The sequence below is a fragment of the Trypanosoma brucei genome, chromosome 10 (assembly GCF_000002445.2).
Source record: "Trypanosoma brucei brucei TREU927 chromosome 10, whole genome shotgun sequence".
Taxonomy (NCBI): domain Eukaryota; phylum Euglenozoa; class Kinetoplastea; order Trypanosomatida; family Trypanosomatidae; genus Trypanosoma; species Trypanosoma brucei.
The window spans coordinates 2208311-2222726 of NC_007283.1; the positions used below are offsets into that span (position 1 = coordinate 2208311).

Consider the following 14416-nt stretch of genomic DNA (forward strand, 5'->3'; position numbering starts at 1 on the left):
TTAACTGTGCGTGCCATGTCCTCCACGACACTAGTGGAGACCCTTCAAGAAGAAATTGGCGCGCTTCAAGCAGAGGTAGCGCGCTTACGTATTATGGTTCACCGCGTTACCCGCGGCACCGATGCCGTAATTTGCCCTGCGACTAAAGGTGATATTCCCCATAGAATTCCCCATGAAAACGGGAGCGCTAGTGAAAAGAGCATGGGACATGCGGACGTCGTTTCTCAGGACCTGGTGCTACTTTTGAAGCGCTTGCTGCAGTCCCCTGGAATCTGTCTTGGACAGTCAAGTGACACAGCGCCGGTATGCACTGATGCGACGGCTGAGCCAGATGGATCCACCAAAAAGAAACCAAAGCGGAAGAGAAGAGAGAAAGGTGAAAGGAAGCAAGAAGAAGCAGAGAATAAGTCGCGACCAAGAGAAGTCACTGAGCGCTCCAGTGGGCTGTCACCAACAAAGAAGCAACCAGTCGAGTGTGCGATTCCATCGGATCCCAAAAAAACTCCAGTACGTGAGCAGGCTGGTGAAAAGGAAGAGAGGGCGGTGCTTCCCGCAACAAGGAACGTAAGCACCCCGCGACGCGCATCTGCGTCAGAGGAGCCACGTCTAGCGCCTGCAGCAACCACAGGATCCAAGCAAAGCAACGAAGATAACGTTGTTCAGCAGCAAACCGTGAGAAAGCGTTCGGTCCCGCCTCCTTCTCCGGGGTCTCTGGTGAGCATCCCACGTGATGGTTTTCTGTCTTATGAACACCATGATGAGGAACCTACGCATCAGCCACCACTCGTGGGGGTCACCCAAAGGGTAGGTCGGAGGGCGCTTTCTTCTAGCAGTTCAAGTGACGACTTACCTGTCGGTACGGGTTGGGTACCCACCGCGTCCGTGTTGGATGAAGAGACCCCGCAAATGGAAGAAGTGAGCCGGGCTACCCGCAGTATTTCGTCGGTGGGTCGGCTGGCTGAGCGGAGCCGTCCTTCCCCCGTGAGGGACACAAATTTGACTGATATTGATGATACCCATTTGTCCATAAAGTCTCACAGAGGGATTGTAGAGTGTGTCCATGAGTCGAATGATGGTCTGGACGGTGCTCGAGGAAGAATGCAATTTGTTTCGGTTGATTTTTCACGGTCACAACAAGTAAAGAGGCGGAAGTTGCTGTCTCGACTTCGCGATTCAAGTTTCGATTCGGAGGAGACATGTGAAGAGGATCTGATGGCAGAACATCCCTCACCCACTCAGCGCTCCACTACGCTAAATGCACAGCAGACAATCAAGCCACCTCAAATACCCAACGAAGTTGAGCGTGCTGGGAGTACTTCCACCCGCAGTGAAGTCGCTATGAGCCATCGATCTTATACTCATGCTCAAAGTGCAGGATATGTGCTTGATATGCTTAGCGATTGCGAGTTTACCGAGGACGTTGCTGCGTGATGTGGTGACTAAAGGGAGAGTTTTAATAGACCATTGAACAATTGGGGGTGTTAATGCCTGGGTTCTCGAATAACAGTGCATTGTTTTCAAAACCACTACAAGTTTACCATGGGCTTGTAGATTAGTGAACTGCAAGCGTGTGGTAGCGGGATGGAGATGTGTGTCATCGTCACTGGTTGCTGTGAATGCAATTTCGCGTCCAACTACGCTCTTCTTTCTCTTTCTGTGTTGTTTTGCTGCGCCAACTATCCCTGTATGAGTGCGGTTGTGCTTGTAGACAGACTTGTTTAGGGATTACGCTCTTGTTACCGTGTTGTTACGGAGCTTCCCAGGAAATATGACCGCGAGGTTCACTGCCCTCTGTGAAGAACTAAGTCGTTTACAGGTGCGTGCGTTACGTCGTGATGGGAATCCATTAGATATCGCCGTGGAGGCTATTCGAGCGATTCGGATCAACCGCGATAGTATCGAGCCTTTGCGGCAAAATATCCCGCATGTGCCACTCTTCTTAAGGAGCTGCGCAACTCTTCTCAGTCGTTCGGTGACCTCTGAAGCGGACGATGCTATCGAATCCACAGGAAGGCTCGCGGAGGTGTACGTTGGTGGCAATCACGGCGATGTTAATGACTCGGCGGCGGTACTTCAGTCTTTGGTGCAGTTGTCTCGCGTTCGGTGCGAAAGAGCAGCATGTGTTGGCGATGCTGCCAAGGTGTTATCCTCCTCGTTGAAACCGTTAGTGCCTGCGGCTCTGCATAATACCTTGCAGAAGTGGCAGCAACATAAGGTGCGCCCACACACGTCAAGCCTCCTGTCGCTTTTGCGGGGAACAGACGCAGTGTATGGTGGGAGCTTTCAGTTTACCCCGGTTGGGGCAGATATGATGGGCTTGCTTCCTATCAAAAGTAAGGTGCAAATGGAAGCAAAAATGCAAAAGTGCGAGCACTCACGCGATATTCTTCGAGCTCTGTGTGAAATGCAATTCTCAAAACTTGACGCAGGTATATGTTTGACCAGCCAAGCTGAATGTGGGTTTTACCAGTCCGAGCTGTGTAATATTTGTTGTGAAGTTCTCTTCTCCACTCACGCACTGATGACCAGTCAGCAGTTAGCACAGGTTGTCCACAGCCTCGGTGTTCTTCAGCATCGACATATCCACCAAAAGTTCTTTTCGAGTCTGATCGACTTCAAGAATTGTAACGCAGAAGCGGTACGACAGCACATAATGGGGCTCGCCATGCTTCGTCAGCCGCCACCCAATGACCGTCGTTTGATGGATGGGGTATTTCTGCATGTCTTCCGCCCAACTGATCCTCTTGATTACGATTCCTCACCAGAGGCTGCCCTTTCACCGGGATGGTTCGTAGATGTGGGTCACGCACTTACCTGTCTAGGAATCACACATCACAAATATCGTTTGACAATGGCCCGAACGGTTCGGAGAAGTATCGCTTCCATGTCCACGCAGGAGCGCTGCAAGTTGTTGTATGGTCTTGGTGGCGTCTCACTAGATTCTGTGCCGGCGGAACTTCAGGGGTCATGGAAGGGGAAAGTGATTCGGACAATTGAGGTATTGGAGCAAAGACTTCGCAGCAATGTTGATCCGGTGGATGGGCCGTCCGTTATGCACGCACTGTTGTTTGCTGGTATACGCGAACACCCAATGATTCCTCAGCAGCCTGACTTGGCGTCGAACGAGAATCCGGTGGAAACTCTGCTCCGGACTTGGGCCACTTGCCCGAGGGAGCGTGTGTTATACTTGACGGAACAAATACGCCCCAGTCATCTGGGGAGCGATCCCGCGACGACATTGTCACACGTCTGTGGTATCATAGCTAACAATTGTGGTGGTGTGGGTACTGATTCGTACCGTTTTGGGCCACTATGTGATGTTATACGCACTCATGGGGGTTCCATGACTGTTGATGAAGCAATGAGCACGATTGAGGCTATCGAACGGATGAAGGCGGGGGACCGATTTAGTGGTGCTTTGGTCAGCCTTCTGGGAAGTTTGTGGAATCAACGAGAGAGTATGACACCAGAACAACGAATGCGCTGTTGCCGCTTGTTGGAGAACGTGGGACACTTGGAAATAGCGGTTAACCTTCTTGACTACATTGTCTCTCAATAGGGGAGTTGAATGCGGTAGGGATAGGGTGGGAGCCGGCGGGATTAATACAGTGCTTCAAATATCGACGGGGGACATAAAGAGAACCCTTTTTTTTGTTCAAGACATCTTCCCTCCTTTTACCTTCGCGTTAACGACTGATATGCCACTCTTATCACTATTTCAGGGTGAATTCTGTGAGTCAAAGTTTCTTTACTCTTAAACGTTTTTTCCGCATTTTATTTTCATAATAACAACCTCTTTATTGTTGCTGTGGTAATAGTTTAAAGTTTTTTCCAGCAACAACATTCGAAAACAGGCAAGCAGAGAGAAAAAAAAGAAGAGAGTGAACCATGAGTTTCGCCCCTACGCGGTCACTACCCAACGAGGTAAACGAGCCTTTGCCAACGCTGCAATCCGAGGAATCAGGGGAGGCGACATATGTTCATCCTGATGCCCGTGCTCTTTTTAACAAGGTACCATGCCTTCGCCGTCTCCCAATGTTTGGTACAGCTGCAGAAGGTTATGGTCCTAAAGCTGTGATGTCCATCAGTTTGTCGTATTTCCTATGCAAAGGCTTGTCTGACTACTTGGTTCGAGACTCTCTTCTGGCCATGTTTACCCAGCGTTTTGGAGTGGATGTTTCCGTTTACCAACGTTTAAGCAACGTCGCGAACATGGGATGGTCCGTTAAGCCCTTGACCGCAGTGGTTAGTGATATCTTCCCCTTATTTGGTTACAGTAAGCGGTGGTATATGTTCATTTCATGCCTCATAGGCCCATTACTATCCCTTGGCTTTGGCTTGTTACCAGGCAAAGAATCAAGTGCAGCCATAGGTGCTGCACTAGTTTTCCTTTGCTGTTTCACTAAAGCCAATGTGGACATCCTTGCTGAGGGTCATTACAGTCGCATGATGCGCCGGGTCCCAGCTCCAGGTCCAGCTCTTGTAAGTTGGATTTGGTGGTTCATCATCGCTGGGTCTTTCGTTTCATCTTCTGTCGTTGGTCCTTTGGGCGACGCAAAGATCCCTCAAGTGGCTTCGTTCATTGCGAGTGTTGTGCAGATATTGGTATTGCCTTTCTTCATTTTCAACTGGTTTGGTGAACTTCCAAACCGCGAGGAGCGCTACGGTGATGCCCTACTTCTTTACAAAAAGGAACGTGAGGAGAGGGAGAAGAAGTGCGACCCATTTTCTGATTCTCTAACACAGCCAGATAGGGCCATAAACAGCGAGTCTAACCCATTATCCACAGAGGGGCCTGATGCAGCGGGGCTCGTTCCGTATGAGGGTGGGGCACCCACGGGTGACGGAGACTTAAGCTCATTTCACTTTCAGGAGCCAGGTTCTTGCTGTTGTGGTGTGTTTGAGTACAACAAGGAAGTCGTCGAACGTAACGGTCGCGCCACAGTTTACAGCATTCTCATTGGTTTGTTTGTACTGGTTGTGGCTGTAACTTCCGTTTTAGGTTCAACGACCTACCTAACTGTGGTAGCTATTGTGGTTTCCTTGTTGCACTGCAGTTTCAATTTCTACGCTTTTCCGTTGATCATTGCGAAGGCTAACCTCTTCGGTTACTTGCAGAGGGCCACATCAGTAAGCTTCCCCGGTGCACTTTCAAACTTCTTTATCGCTGAAGCCGATTGTCTCGCAGATGGCCCGCACTTCAGCTTTGCCTTCTATCAGACTGTTGGAGGCATTATCAGCTGCGCCGCATCGATAGTTGGCATCATGCTGTTCAACTACATTTTTTCGAAACGCACGTACCGAATGACCTACTTGTCGACACTTTCCCTCGGCATTTTTTCAAGTATCTTCGATCTTGTACTTGTTATGAGGTGGAACCGGCCGCACGTTAGTGATCACGCGCTGTACATCATGGGTGATGCCATTATATCTCCCGTGATTTCCATGTTGAATTGGATGCCTCAAATTGTCCTACTTTCGCGGTTGTGTCCTAGGGGAAGTGAAAGCACAGTGTATTCCATTCTTGCCGCCTCCAGCAACTTGGGTGCTTCCATGGGAAGTGTCGTTGGGTCAGTTGTCATGGAGTATGCCTTGCCCGTGTCATCAAAATTGCCTTGCAACTTTGAAAATCTGAAGTGGCTCGTCGTGATTGCAGGTTTCTTGGCACCGCTGCTTCAGATACCAATGGTTTTCACTCTCCTTCCACGTGCGCGCATGTGCGACGATCTTGACGTAGACAATGCAACAGCCAAGAAAAAGTCAGAGATTCAGAAAGAAGTTGCTGAAGTGCAGGAGAGCGGTAGTACTTAATATCATTAGGGCGCAGCGACGCTTCGTTTACAAGCTTTTCAAGGCGAGGAGGAGCTCGGTGTAAACACGTTTTTTTCTTCCCTCCTCTCGGAGAGATTGCAACTGCATTTTCCCTTATTAATTATTTTCGTTCTTTTCCTCAGGTGCGGCACATTCTTCCGGGACTAAAGCGAACGCGCTTTTTCTTGCGTTGCGTCGTGAACACCCGTTAGCCGCCACGACGAAAATTCTCTTACCTTGTTGTTTGTTTTCCCATTTTTAAAAAGATTACGGAGGCTGTGCGTAGAAGTTGTTGCGAGCAAAAACACATCTACAAACAGCTAAATCAAGTCAAAGAACTTACGGATAATTCCAAACTTACGTTTTACTACTGTAATCCCTTCCCTTTTTTAATTGTTGTTTCCTCTTCTTTTTTTTTCCGTTTCCTTTCCTGTTCGCTTATATGTCTGCCTTGTCCGTAGACGATTGTTGTACTTCTTTGAGTTCTTTAGCAATTTGTTAAATCAGGGGTGACCAGATCCCCCTTTCCCCCTTTTTTTTTCAGCAACCGGTGTTGTAAAAAATTTTCGTGTGTTATTGCCGTTCTTAATCTGTTCCCTTTTTTCTTTTTCCCTTTCCTTTTTTTCTTAACTACTTTTCATCTTTTTTTATTTTTGTTTCTCTTGTTTTCACTGCTGATTAACGGCTGGCAGTGCAGTATGCGATCGTTATATATTTTCTTTTTTTTGTTGTTGTTTCACTTCGGTTCAGGGGAGCACGTGCGGATATTTAAAAATTCCGACACGCGCGTTTGTTTATATTTAGATGATGAAAGTTTCATCCATTGTTGTCACTCAAAACTTATTTTTTTCTGTTTTGTTTTTAGAACAACTCGTCTTCTTTTTATCGGTATTTTCGGAAGTTATGCTTCTTTTTTTGTTTGTTTTTAAATGCTAGCGTCGCTGTCATTTGCACAACGGTATATATGCATATAAGCTGTTCCTACACCTGAACTTAGTCTGTATAACCTTTTTGAAGCGCTCCCATCACTGACTTAACCGTGAATTTCGCTCCTTTTTAAAATTTTTTTTTGGTTTAGTTTTCTTGACCTCTTACTTGCCTACACTACAAACAAACAAGAAAAAAAAAAAGAAAGGTAATATGACGATGCAAGGCTTTGTTTCAATGAGTTTCGAATTGCTGACGCCAACCCCCTGGCCTCCCGGATGAGAAAATCACATATATCTGTTTCCTCCATGCTTTCGTTTATCTCCTTCTTTCGCTTCATCATCAGCTGTGCCTTTCTCAACAAAAATGTTCTTTTTTTTTGGGGGGGGGGAGGGGGTAACAATTCGGTGTATACCAAAAACATACGAAAGAACCGAGTAACTTGTCACAGTGATTTTGCACCATTTGTTAGTGGTTGACTAAAAGGTGAATGGTACCACTAAGGGAGAGGAGGACGGTGTGGATGATACAAGGTCCGATGAAAAAATATTACAATATGAAAGCAGGGAAACCGTAAGCGCGGGCGTGCGTTTTTATATTCGTCTTGTTTCTCTCTCTCTCCCTCTCTTTATTTCTCGTTGAGCAGGTGGGCATTCTGCGGCGTAGCGTTAAAGGAAGAGAATAAAAGAGAGGAAGAGAGATAGAGAAATAGAGTTAGGGGAGTACATGAGCTGGAGGGTTTCCTGCAAGACTGCACTGTTGGATGAACTCTTCACATACATCGCTGGGAAAACTGATGCGAACACATTACAAAAGGAATGTGTTTTAGCTCTGCCACAACTGGAAACATTGGCAAAGATGTTAGGTTTTTCACTAGATGACATGTCAATGTACCGCTTGGCGTGGAGCTGGTCGTGCGAGGCGCCACTGTGCATTCGAAAAAGTGAATTTGTGAATGGGATGAATGCCATTTGTAGTGGCGTGAAGCTTTCCGCCACCGCGACTTCCTCCACATGCTCGGCGTCACCGGTTAAATCACCCAAGAAGGAATTTGAGCCAATTCTCTTGGCGTTGCGGAACCATGTTGAAACTCTGGATGGTGCGTTGCGCGGTGATGTGACAAAGTTTAGACATTTTTACCGCTTCATTTACAAGTGGGTTCAGTCTCCTTTAACGATGGAGAGGAATATGGGTCAAGTAGGAATGTCCATCGAAACCGCTGTGGAATTATGGCGGATGCTTTTTCCACACTACAGGGAGTTTAAACGATTGGATGACTGGATAACATTCTGTATGAGTAAAAAGCTTTTCCCTCACGGGATCATTAGTCGAGATTTGTGGGAGCAGTTGCTGGAGTTCACCTTTGTGACAGACTACAGCAAGTATGATGTTAGTGATGCATGGCCCAGTGCAATGGATGATTTTGTTGAGTACGTTAAATCAAAAGTGTGAAACGAATAAGAAACGCCGCGTTCCTTTTGGTGTGAAATATTTGAACCTTGGGAAGGACTGGGAGACAAAGGAATCTTTAACTTCGTTTCACACGCCCGCAGTAATCGACTCAGCATATGCCAAAAGTAGCAGTGATCGGCTCTCCTTTGCCGCGTGATGGATTTTTGATTCCTGTTGTTTTGCCAACTTGTGTTGAATGCATGGTCTCTTTTGTACCTACTTATGTGGGGGTTTCGATTTGAACCTTTGATGTGGCGCGACATTTTGTTGTTGCATTTTTTTTTAGCTATGATGTGAATGAATATCCTTTGGAGTGGGGACGAAGATATATCAAAAATGTCATTTCGGGAAGATGAAATATTGCTTGTTCTTCTTCTGCCGATTCTGCAGAGGGAGGTGATGTGCCTATATTTCTCCTCCTCCATACACACGCTATAACATTAACGAGAATTACGACAGCAGCAGCACAAAATGATGTTGGTTACCTTGTACTGCCCCTCTGTTGGTGGTTCCAGTTAGTGATAACGTAGAACGACGAAGCGAAGTGGTTTCCTCAGACCTACATGTTTCAAGTGGTGCGCGAAAATTGTGCGTTCGTTTTCACAGGGATGTAATGTCCCAAATAATTTTGAGGCGTAAACAACTCACCTACGGTGTGCCACGATGACTTTCAGTGTTTCCTTTTAACTAGTAATTCAGAGTGTGAAGCGGTGTTAAATGGTGCATTTGAGAGTCACTCGGAGGGTGCGGGTTTAAGTAGTTTATCTACCTTTAGTTAAACACCGTTGCTGCTCGCCAGACTGCAGTGCCTCACAAGTCACCAAAGATTATTCTGCGAGAACTGAGATAGCCATTTGTTACCCGGCGGTGGTTCGATTGGTGGCGTCAGTTATTTGTCTTCCTTCCGATGAAAGTCTTGCGGGGCTCTTTTCTTCTTTTGTTGTTGTTGTTGTTTCGCTCGAGTGAGTGAGTGCTGCGGTGCAAACGTATTGGGTGTGTATAGTATGATTGGCTATGGGATACGGTGCCGTTTTTTGAGGCGGGTTGGGTGTTGCCCTCAGTGACATGATGCGTCTCTTCCTTCTCTACTCCTCATTGCGCTACAAGTACGGCCTATGAAGCAGAATATCCATCAAACGAGATTCGGGCAATCGTTTCAACGGGCGTATTTGGCTTGAGTTGTGAAACTTAGTGTTTTCTTAATGAAAAGAACACGTGAGGCATAACACCATCACTTTAACCTCGCCTTCCTACTTTTGCGCGTGACGACTAATGTGTAGTGTTTACGATGTTACTTTCTGACGCAGGGCATCGACTGTGCAGCCCTATTTTTGTTGTTGTGGGCGTGACATTATTGGTGCTGTGGCCGACCTACTCACCACTGACTCAGTTTCCTTCGTCAACTTTGCTACTCCGCGGTTGCCGGGTGTATTCTTATCTTCCATAAAATTGTAGTAGATGGCAAAAACACTTAGCGATGCCTTCCCTGACACGGATGGTGCCATCTGTCAGTCCTTCTTCCAAAGCACTGATTTTGGTGAAAAGACGTGGCAAGAGGTTGGTCTCTACGCTCAATGCGACGAACGTACGTTTTGGACGGTGGTTGCCAATCACAAAAATGTGGCGATTGTCCTGAAACAGTTAGTCGATGCGGTTAACACTGCCCACAGCTCTGCCTTCTCCAGAAAGCTTCAACCCACTGATGAGAATAGCGTTGTTACAATATTTGTTCGAGTTGCCAGCACCACATCCACCGTGCTTGCGGCTGGCGCAAGTATCTCGAGTCTGGCGAATCGTTTGACCGAAATCATTGCCCCGTCGTTACTGGTGTCCGTCTCTGTGATGCTATTACGCCACTCGGGGACGATAGCATCTGCAGCAGTCACTGGACTTATCCTCCTCAACCCCGCGTACCTCTGTGCAATGCCATCTATCATAAACTCATGGTGTGATGCCACATCTTCTTTGGCCGCACAGTGCTGTAGGGACCTGTCAAGGGGAAGGCACCAAAGGCTTGCTGGTGATGTTGTCCCTTTTTTCGAGAACGCTTACCGCCACATGAAGCAACTCTGGTCTCTTATGCACTGTGCACCGTTTCTTGCGGAATATGTGCCACTGTCTCGTGCGCTCAGCTGCCTTCGCGTTGTTGTGGATCTCATCTCACCAGCACTTCAGCATTTTGTCCTCACATGTGACGCATTGGTGAATCACCGTGGACAACTTTCAAAGGCTAACTCTGTAATCGTAAATGCTGCCGTAAATACTGCATCTATACTTGTTCTCTTCCGTACATACCGGCTGGCATATGGCGAGGGACGATCTTATTGCGTGGATCACGTTGTGGAGTCCACATATGAGTCTATCACCGGTTACATTACAAAAAAAGTTTCGGGTGCACCCGCGCTCCTGCTTTCAAACCCCACGTGGCCGTTAACTTCGGTGCTGCATGAGCTGGTTTTACCCCGCCATGAGGACAGAGACTTTCGGTTGGGGAAGTTGTTTGGTTTGTTGAATGAGTCCGTTCAGGATAGTAAAGACTTTGCCGATGGGTTCGCGGGGTGTCGCCCTCGGTTCTTTGAAATACTTTTATTGGAGTTAGTCCACCAGTCGTTTCACATTGATTCGCTTTTGGAGAAACATTTGGTTACTGCTACGGAGGCTGAAGAATGGGGAGCATCCGAGCGCACCATAACACAAGCAATTGCGGGTATTGTTGATAAAAGCAAAGGGAGCTGTGCCAGCCCGCCCGGCGATTGTGGTGATATTGTCAACCCACCCATTCCTCCACATCGGCACGGTACGTCAAGCAACCCGCTAGTAAATATTGTCCTGGATGTTATGCCACACTTCAACGTTAAGGGTATTGAGGCGGCTTTAAGTTACTACAATAATGATGTTGAACACTTTATACTTGATGCTTCAATGGAATATATTGTGCCTCACATTTTTGAGCAGTTGATGGAGCCGGAACCCTCCTTAATTGCGGAGATGTTACGCGACGAAGATGATGATACAATGCGTGGAACTGAGGTGCCTCCGGCACAGCAGCACGTCATTACTTCTGAAGACTATGATAATGAACTTGAAGGTGTTGACATAAACTTATTAATTGGATGCGACTTGTATGAAGCTATCAATGGTTCCGCTGAGCAAATTAGCTGCAACGACTTCTCCGAAGAATTTCAGTACTCTACGCTGCATTCAGGGGACCATGGGCACCACAATGTGGGTGGAACGTTTGAGGTCGATGAAGTGCTCAAGGAGAAGATTCGCATGTTGACAGAGATGATGTACGAAGATGAGTATGACGATACACAGGATGGCACGGAGGTTCGTGGACTCGGGAAGCAGTTCAACACAGATGACGTAGAGTCGCTGTCGTCAGGCGAGGAAAGAAATGAAAACTATGAGGTGACTCATGGAAATGAAGGCGTGGCCACCGAGGATGCATCTGCGGCCCCAACAAGTAGTGATGGCTTTGCAGCTATGCCTTCCAATACTGCCACACATCGTCCACGGACACTTTACGACGAGAAGCGGTTTCATATGGATCGAACTAAGCAGCACGACGCACGAGTTAAAGCTGTTAGGGAGGCCAAACAAAACACCCCTTCTTATACCAAGAAGAAAAAGACGATGCAAAGGAAGCCGAGGGACAGCGGAGCACTTACCCGTGCTGCGAGGAAAGGCAGATTGGAATGATGAATCAGCTGCAGTTTGGCGACGATTTACCCACACCTGGGGGCTTTGTTGCTGCTGTACAGTTTGACTCTTTGACCACATTGTTGGGCGCTCCCAAAGCCCCAACTTGTTAAAATTTTCAAGGTCGCTACTGTTGCGGCGGCAGCCCTCGGCACAGATTCTTTTCTTATAGCACGCTGTTTCTCCCGCCTGAAATTTTTTGTCCTAAATGGAAAGTATGAATAAAATAGGCAACAGTTAGCATGTGGCAACGCCTCAGGTTCGACAGGTTGTCCTCTTCGGTGCGACGCACGAACTTGAATCCCCTCAAACCATGTGCTGCTCTGACCGAGCAGCGTGCCGAACTGCGCAATCTACATCAATACCCCACTGCCCGACACAAAAGTTTAGTTAAAGATCGCCTCCGCTTCGCACGAAACTGGTGGTTGACGGGTGGAAATAATTATGAATTAGTTCACGAGGTGGGTCACGAACGAGAGGCAACGGAGTGCTTCGCCGAATACGCTCAGGACTCCAGCAGGGACGTTTATTTGATGTCAACGAATAGACTTAGCGATTTACCCCCCGGGGACAGACTTAAAGCAATTGTGGGTCTTATGCGCTCCCGTTGGGAAGTGAAAGATGCTAACCGCGGTTATGACAAAGCCAAATTGCTACTCCAGGCTTTGGAGTGCTTTAGTGAAATGAAGGCGTCTGGCCAAATTGGGGACTTTAACTCGCTTCCAGAACCAGACCAAGATACTTTTCTGCAGTACGTTGAGGGTTGCTCGCGGTTTGCTCAAGCATGCTCTCATTCCCATCCCGATGCCGTGAGGGTTCTGCTTCGGGCAGCTCAAATTTGTGAGGAGATGCGTTGTGTTGAGAAAAGGGATGAAATGATACAGGTGACGGAAGCAGCTGCCAATCGAATGGACAGGGCGTATGCCTTTAGTCGTCCCCACGATACTTTGCGTGCTGCGCCTCCATCGTTGCATGAAAACGAGGATTGTGTTCGGTTGAAGAATACCGAGGAGCTGAGGCGACGATTTGGGAATACTGCTCCACACGTGCTAGAGAAGCCCAAACGTGTGGACTGCCTCCGCATACATCGCAATCGGCCTCTCCTTTTGCATCCTATGAAGGACAACAACAAACTGTTGGAGCTATCAAAGTTACCCGCGAGGCCAGAGTTTGATTCGTGGACTTCCCATCAAACTTAGCGTGGCGCATGGCGTATGATCACGGGTTTGCGTATTCACCAAGTCAGTCGGCGTTTCCTCTGGCCAACTTATGGGGCACCTGGCACGTTAGCTAGTGCATTATTTTTCCTTTTTATGTGTGCTTTGCGCAAAACACTTCATACTGGTAGTCGGCACTGTGCTTCTGTCACGCACACAAGACAATTATCTGGAAAAAAAATGTCTTCTGTCCTTTATTTCTCGTTATTTTTCCTTTCCCTGTCGCTCCTTTGCCTGCGCATACACTTCCAGGGTGCAGTTCTTCGGGTAAAGGAAGTGGTGGGGAGTGGTTGTGAGGCCGGTTAGCGGAGCGTTAATCAACATGTCCCGGTACAGTACAGGCATCGAAAATATTCCCTCGCTTTTTGATCTAGCGAGTGCACTGACGGGGTTCATTGCAGATTTCACGCAAGTTGTTTTCGGAAACACACAAACTTCCTTTACAGCAGCGGCATTGGAGGAGACTGACCGTGGCAACTATGATCCGGTAGCTCGTAGTTGGGAAGGCACGGGCGGCTTAAACTACCGTGTGCCGCTATATCCTATTCCTAGTGAAAGACATACGCGTGAACGAACACGCAACATCAAAATTCTTATGGACAACTGTCGGCGGATTTGTGTTGAGGATGAGCTCCCCAGTACAAAAGAGGAACTTCAATTTTGGACTGCCTATCGATTTATGAAGTACCAAATGTACCTAACACCTACGTGTGTGATAATGCCACCGCTGTACGTTATGTGGCGCATGTTTCACGATCGCATTCCACGGCCTTTCCGCGGACGGACAATACCAGTTACACTTTCACTCGCTCTGGCGGAGCAGTGGGCAGATGCAACATACCCCGGTCATCAGTTCTTGTCGACGGCACTGAGGGCGAAAACACCGATGGGTGATGCTGCCAGGGCTGAATGGTTGCGACTTCAACCAATCGACATTCCCTATTACATATACGCTGCCTATCAGTTTCAGCATTTCTTTGGAAATGTTCCCAAAGAGATTCTGTTTGGTGGGGACATTGCCGGCTATTGCAGCTAATTATACTAGTGTGAAGGAAAGCAGGGGAGAACCTGATACCATCTGGAGTACCCTAATTTTTGGAGAGCAGTTGCGGTTTTCGTGATGCTTCTTTTTCCCCACCGTCACACCGAGTTACAAGAATTACGTGCCATTATGGGGGTGATCGTCACAGTACGTTACTGTTATCGTTCGTGTTGTTTCGCGCCTGTCGACTGTTACCAATTATTTTTATTCGTTTGCGTTCGGTGGAGTGTTGGTCTCGCGGAGACTGGAATGAAGAGTTGACTAA

The 14416-nt window shown here is 47.7% G+C and overlaps 7 protein-coding genes across 7 annotated transcripts, besides 1 other annotated feature; all 7 read left to right on the forward strand.

Annotated features, from left to right (window-relative positions):
- Positions 1-15: 15 nt before the first annotated feature.
- Positions 16-1431, forward strand: Tb10.6k15.1370 (hypothetical protein, conserved; the record flags this gene model as incomplete). Its single annotated transcript, XM_818037.1, has 1 exon — positions 16-1431. One exon carries the CDS (start codon positions 16-18, stop codon positions 1429-1431), a length of 1416 nt encoding a protein of 471 aa, XP_823130.1.
- A 337-nt stretch (positions 1432-1768) lies between these two features.
- Positions 1769-3559, forward strand: Tb10.6k15.1360 (hypothetical protein, conserved; the record flags this gene model as incomplete). The annotated part of the gene is made up of 1 exon (XM_818038.1): positions 1769-3559. The coding sequence occupies one exon, from the start codon at positions 1769-1771 to the stop codon at positions 3557-3559; it is 1791 nt and encodes a 596-aa protein (XP_823131.1).
- A 329-nt stretch (positions 3560-3888) lies between these two features.
- On the forward strand, positions 3889-5811 carry Tb10.6k15.1350 (pteridine transporter, putative; the record flags this gene model as incomplete). The annotated part of the gene is made up of 1 exon (XM_818039.1): positions 3889-5811. The coding sequence occupies one exon, from the start codon at positions 3889-3891 to the stop codon at positions 5809-5811; it is 1923 nt and encodes a 640-aa protein (XP_823132.1).
- A 598-nt stretch (positions 5812-6409) lies between these two features.
- Positions 6410-6480: a sequence feature (T-rich).
- Positions 6481-7464: 984 nt separating this feature from the next.
- Positions 7465-8190, forward strand: Tb10.6k15.1330 (hypothetical protein, conserved; the record flags this gene model as incomplete). The annotated part of the gene is made up of 1 exon (XM_818040.1): positions 7465-8190. The coding sequence occupies one exon, from the start codon at positions 7465-7467 to the stop codon at positions 8188-8190; it is 726 nt and encodes a 241-aa protein (XP_823133.1).
- A 1458-nt stretch (positions 8191-9648) lies between these two features.
- Tb10.6k15.1320 (hypothetical protein, conserved) lies at positions 9649-11892 on the forward strand (the record flags this gene model as incomplete). The annotated part of the gene is made up of 1 exon (XM_818041.1): positions 9649-11892. One exon carries the CDS (start codon positions 9649-9651, stop codon positions 11890-11892), a length of 2244 nt encoding a protein of 747 aa, XP_823134.1.
- A 242-nt stretch (positions 11893-12134) lies between these two features.
- On the forward strand, positions 12135-13091 carry Tb10.6k15.1310 (hypothetical protein, conserved; the record flags this gene model as incomplete). The annotated part of the gene is made up of 1 exon (XM_818042.1): positions 12135-13091. One exon carries the CDS (start codon positions 12135-12137, stop codon positions 13089-13091), a length of 957 nt encoding a protein of 318 aa, XP_823135.1.
- Positions 13092-13431: 340 nt separating this feature from the next.
- Tb10.6k15.1300 (hypothetical protein, conserved) lies at positions 13432-14145 on the forward strand (the record flags this gene model as incomplete). The annotated part of the gene is made up of 1 exon (XM_818043.1): positions 13432-14145. The coding sequence occupies one exon, from the start codon at positions 13432-13434 to the stop codon at positions 14143-14145; it is 714 nt and encodes a 237-aa protein (XP_823136.1).
- Between the last annotated feature and the right edge of the window lie 271 nt (positions 14146-14416).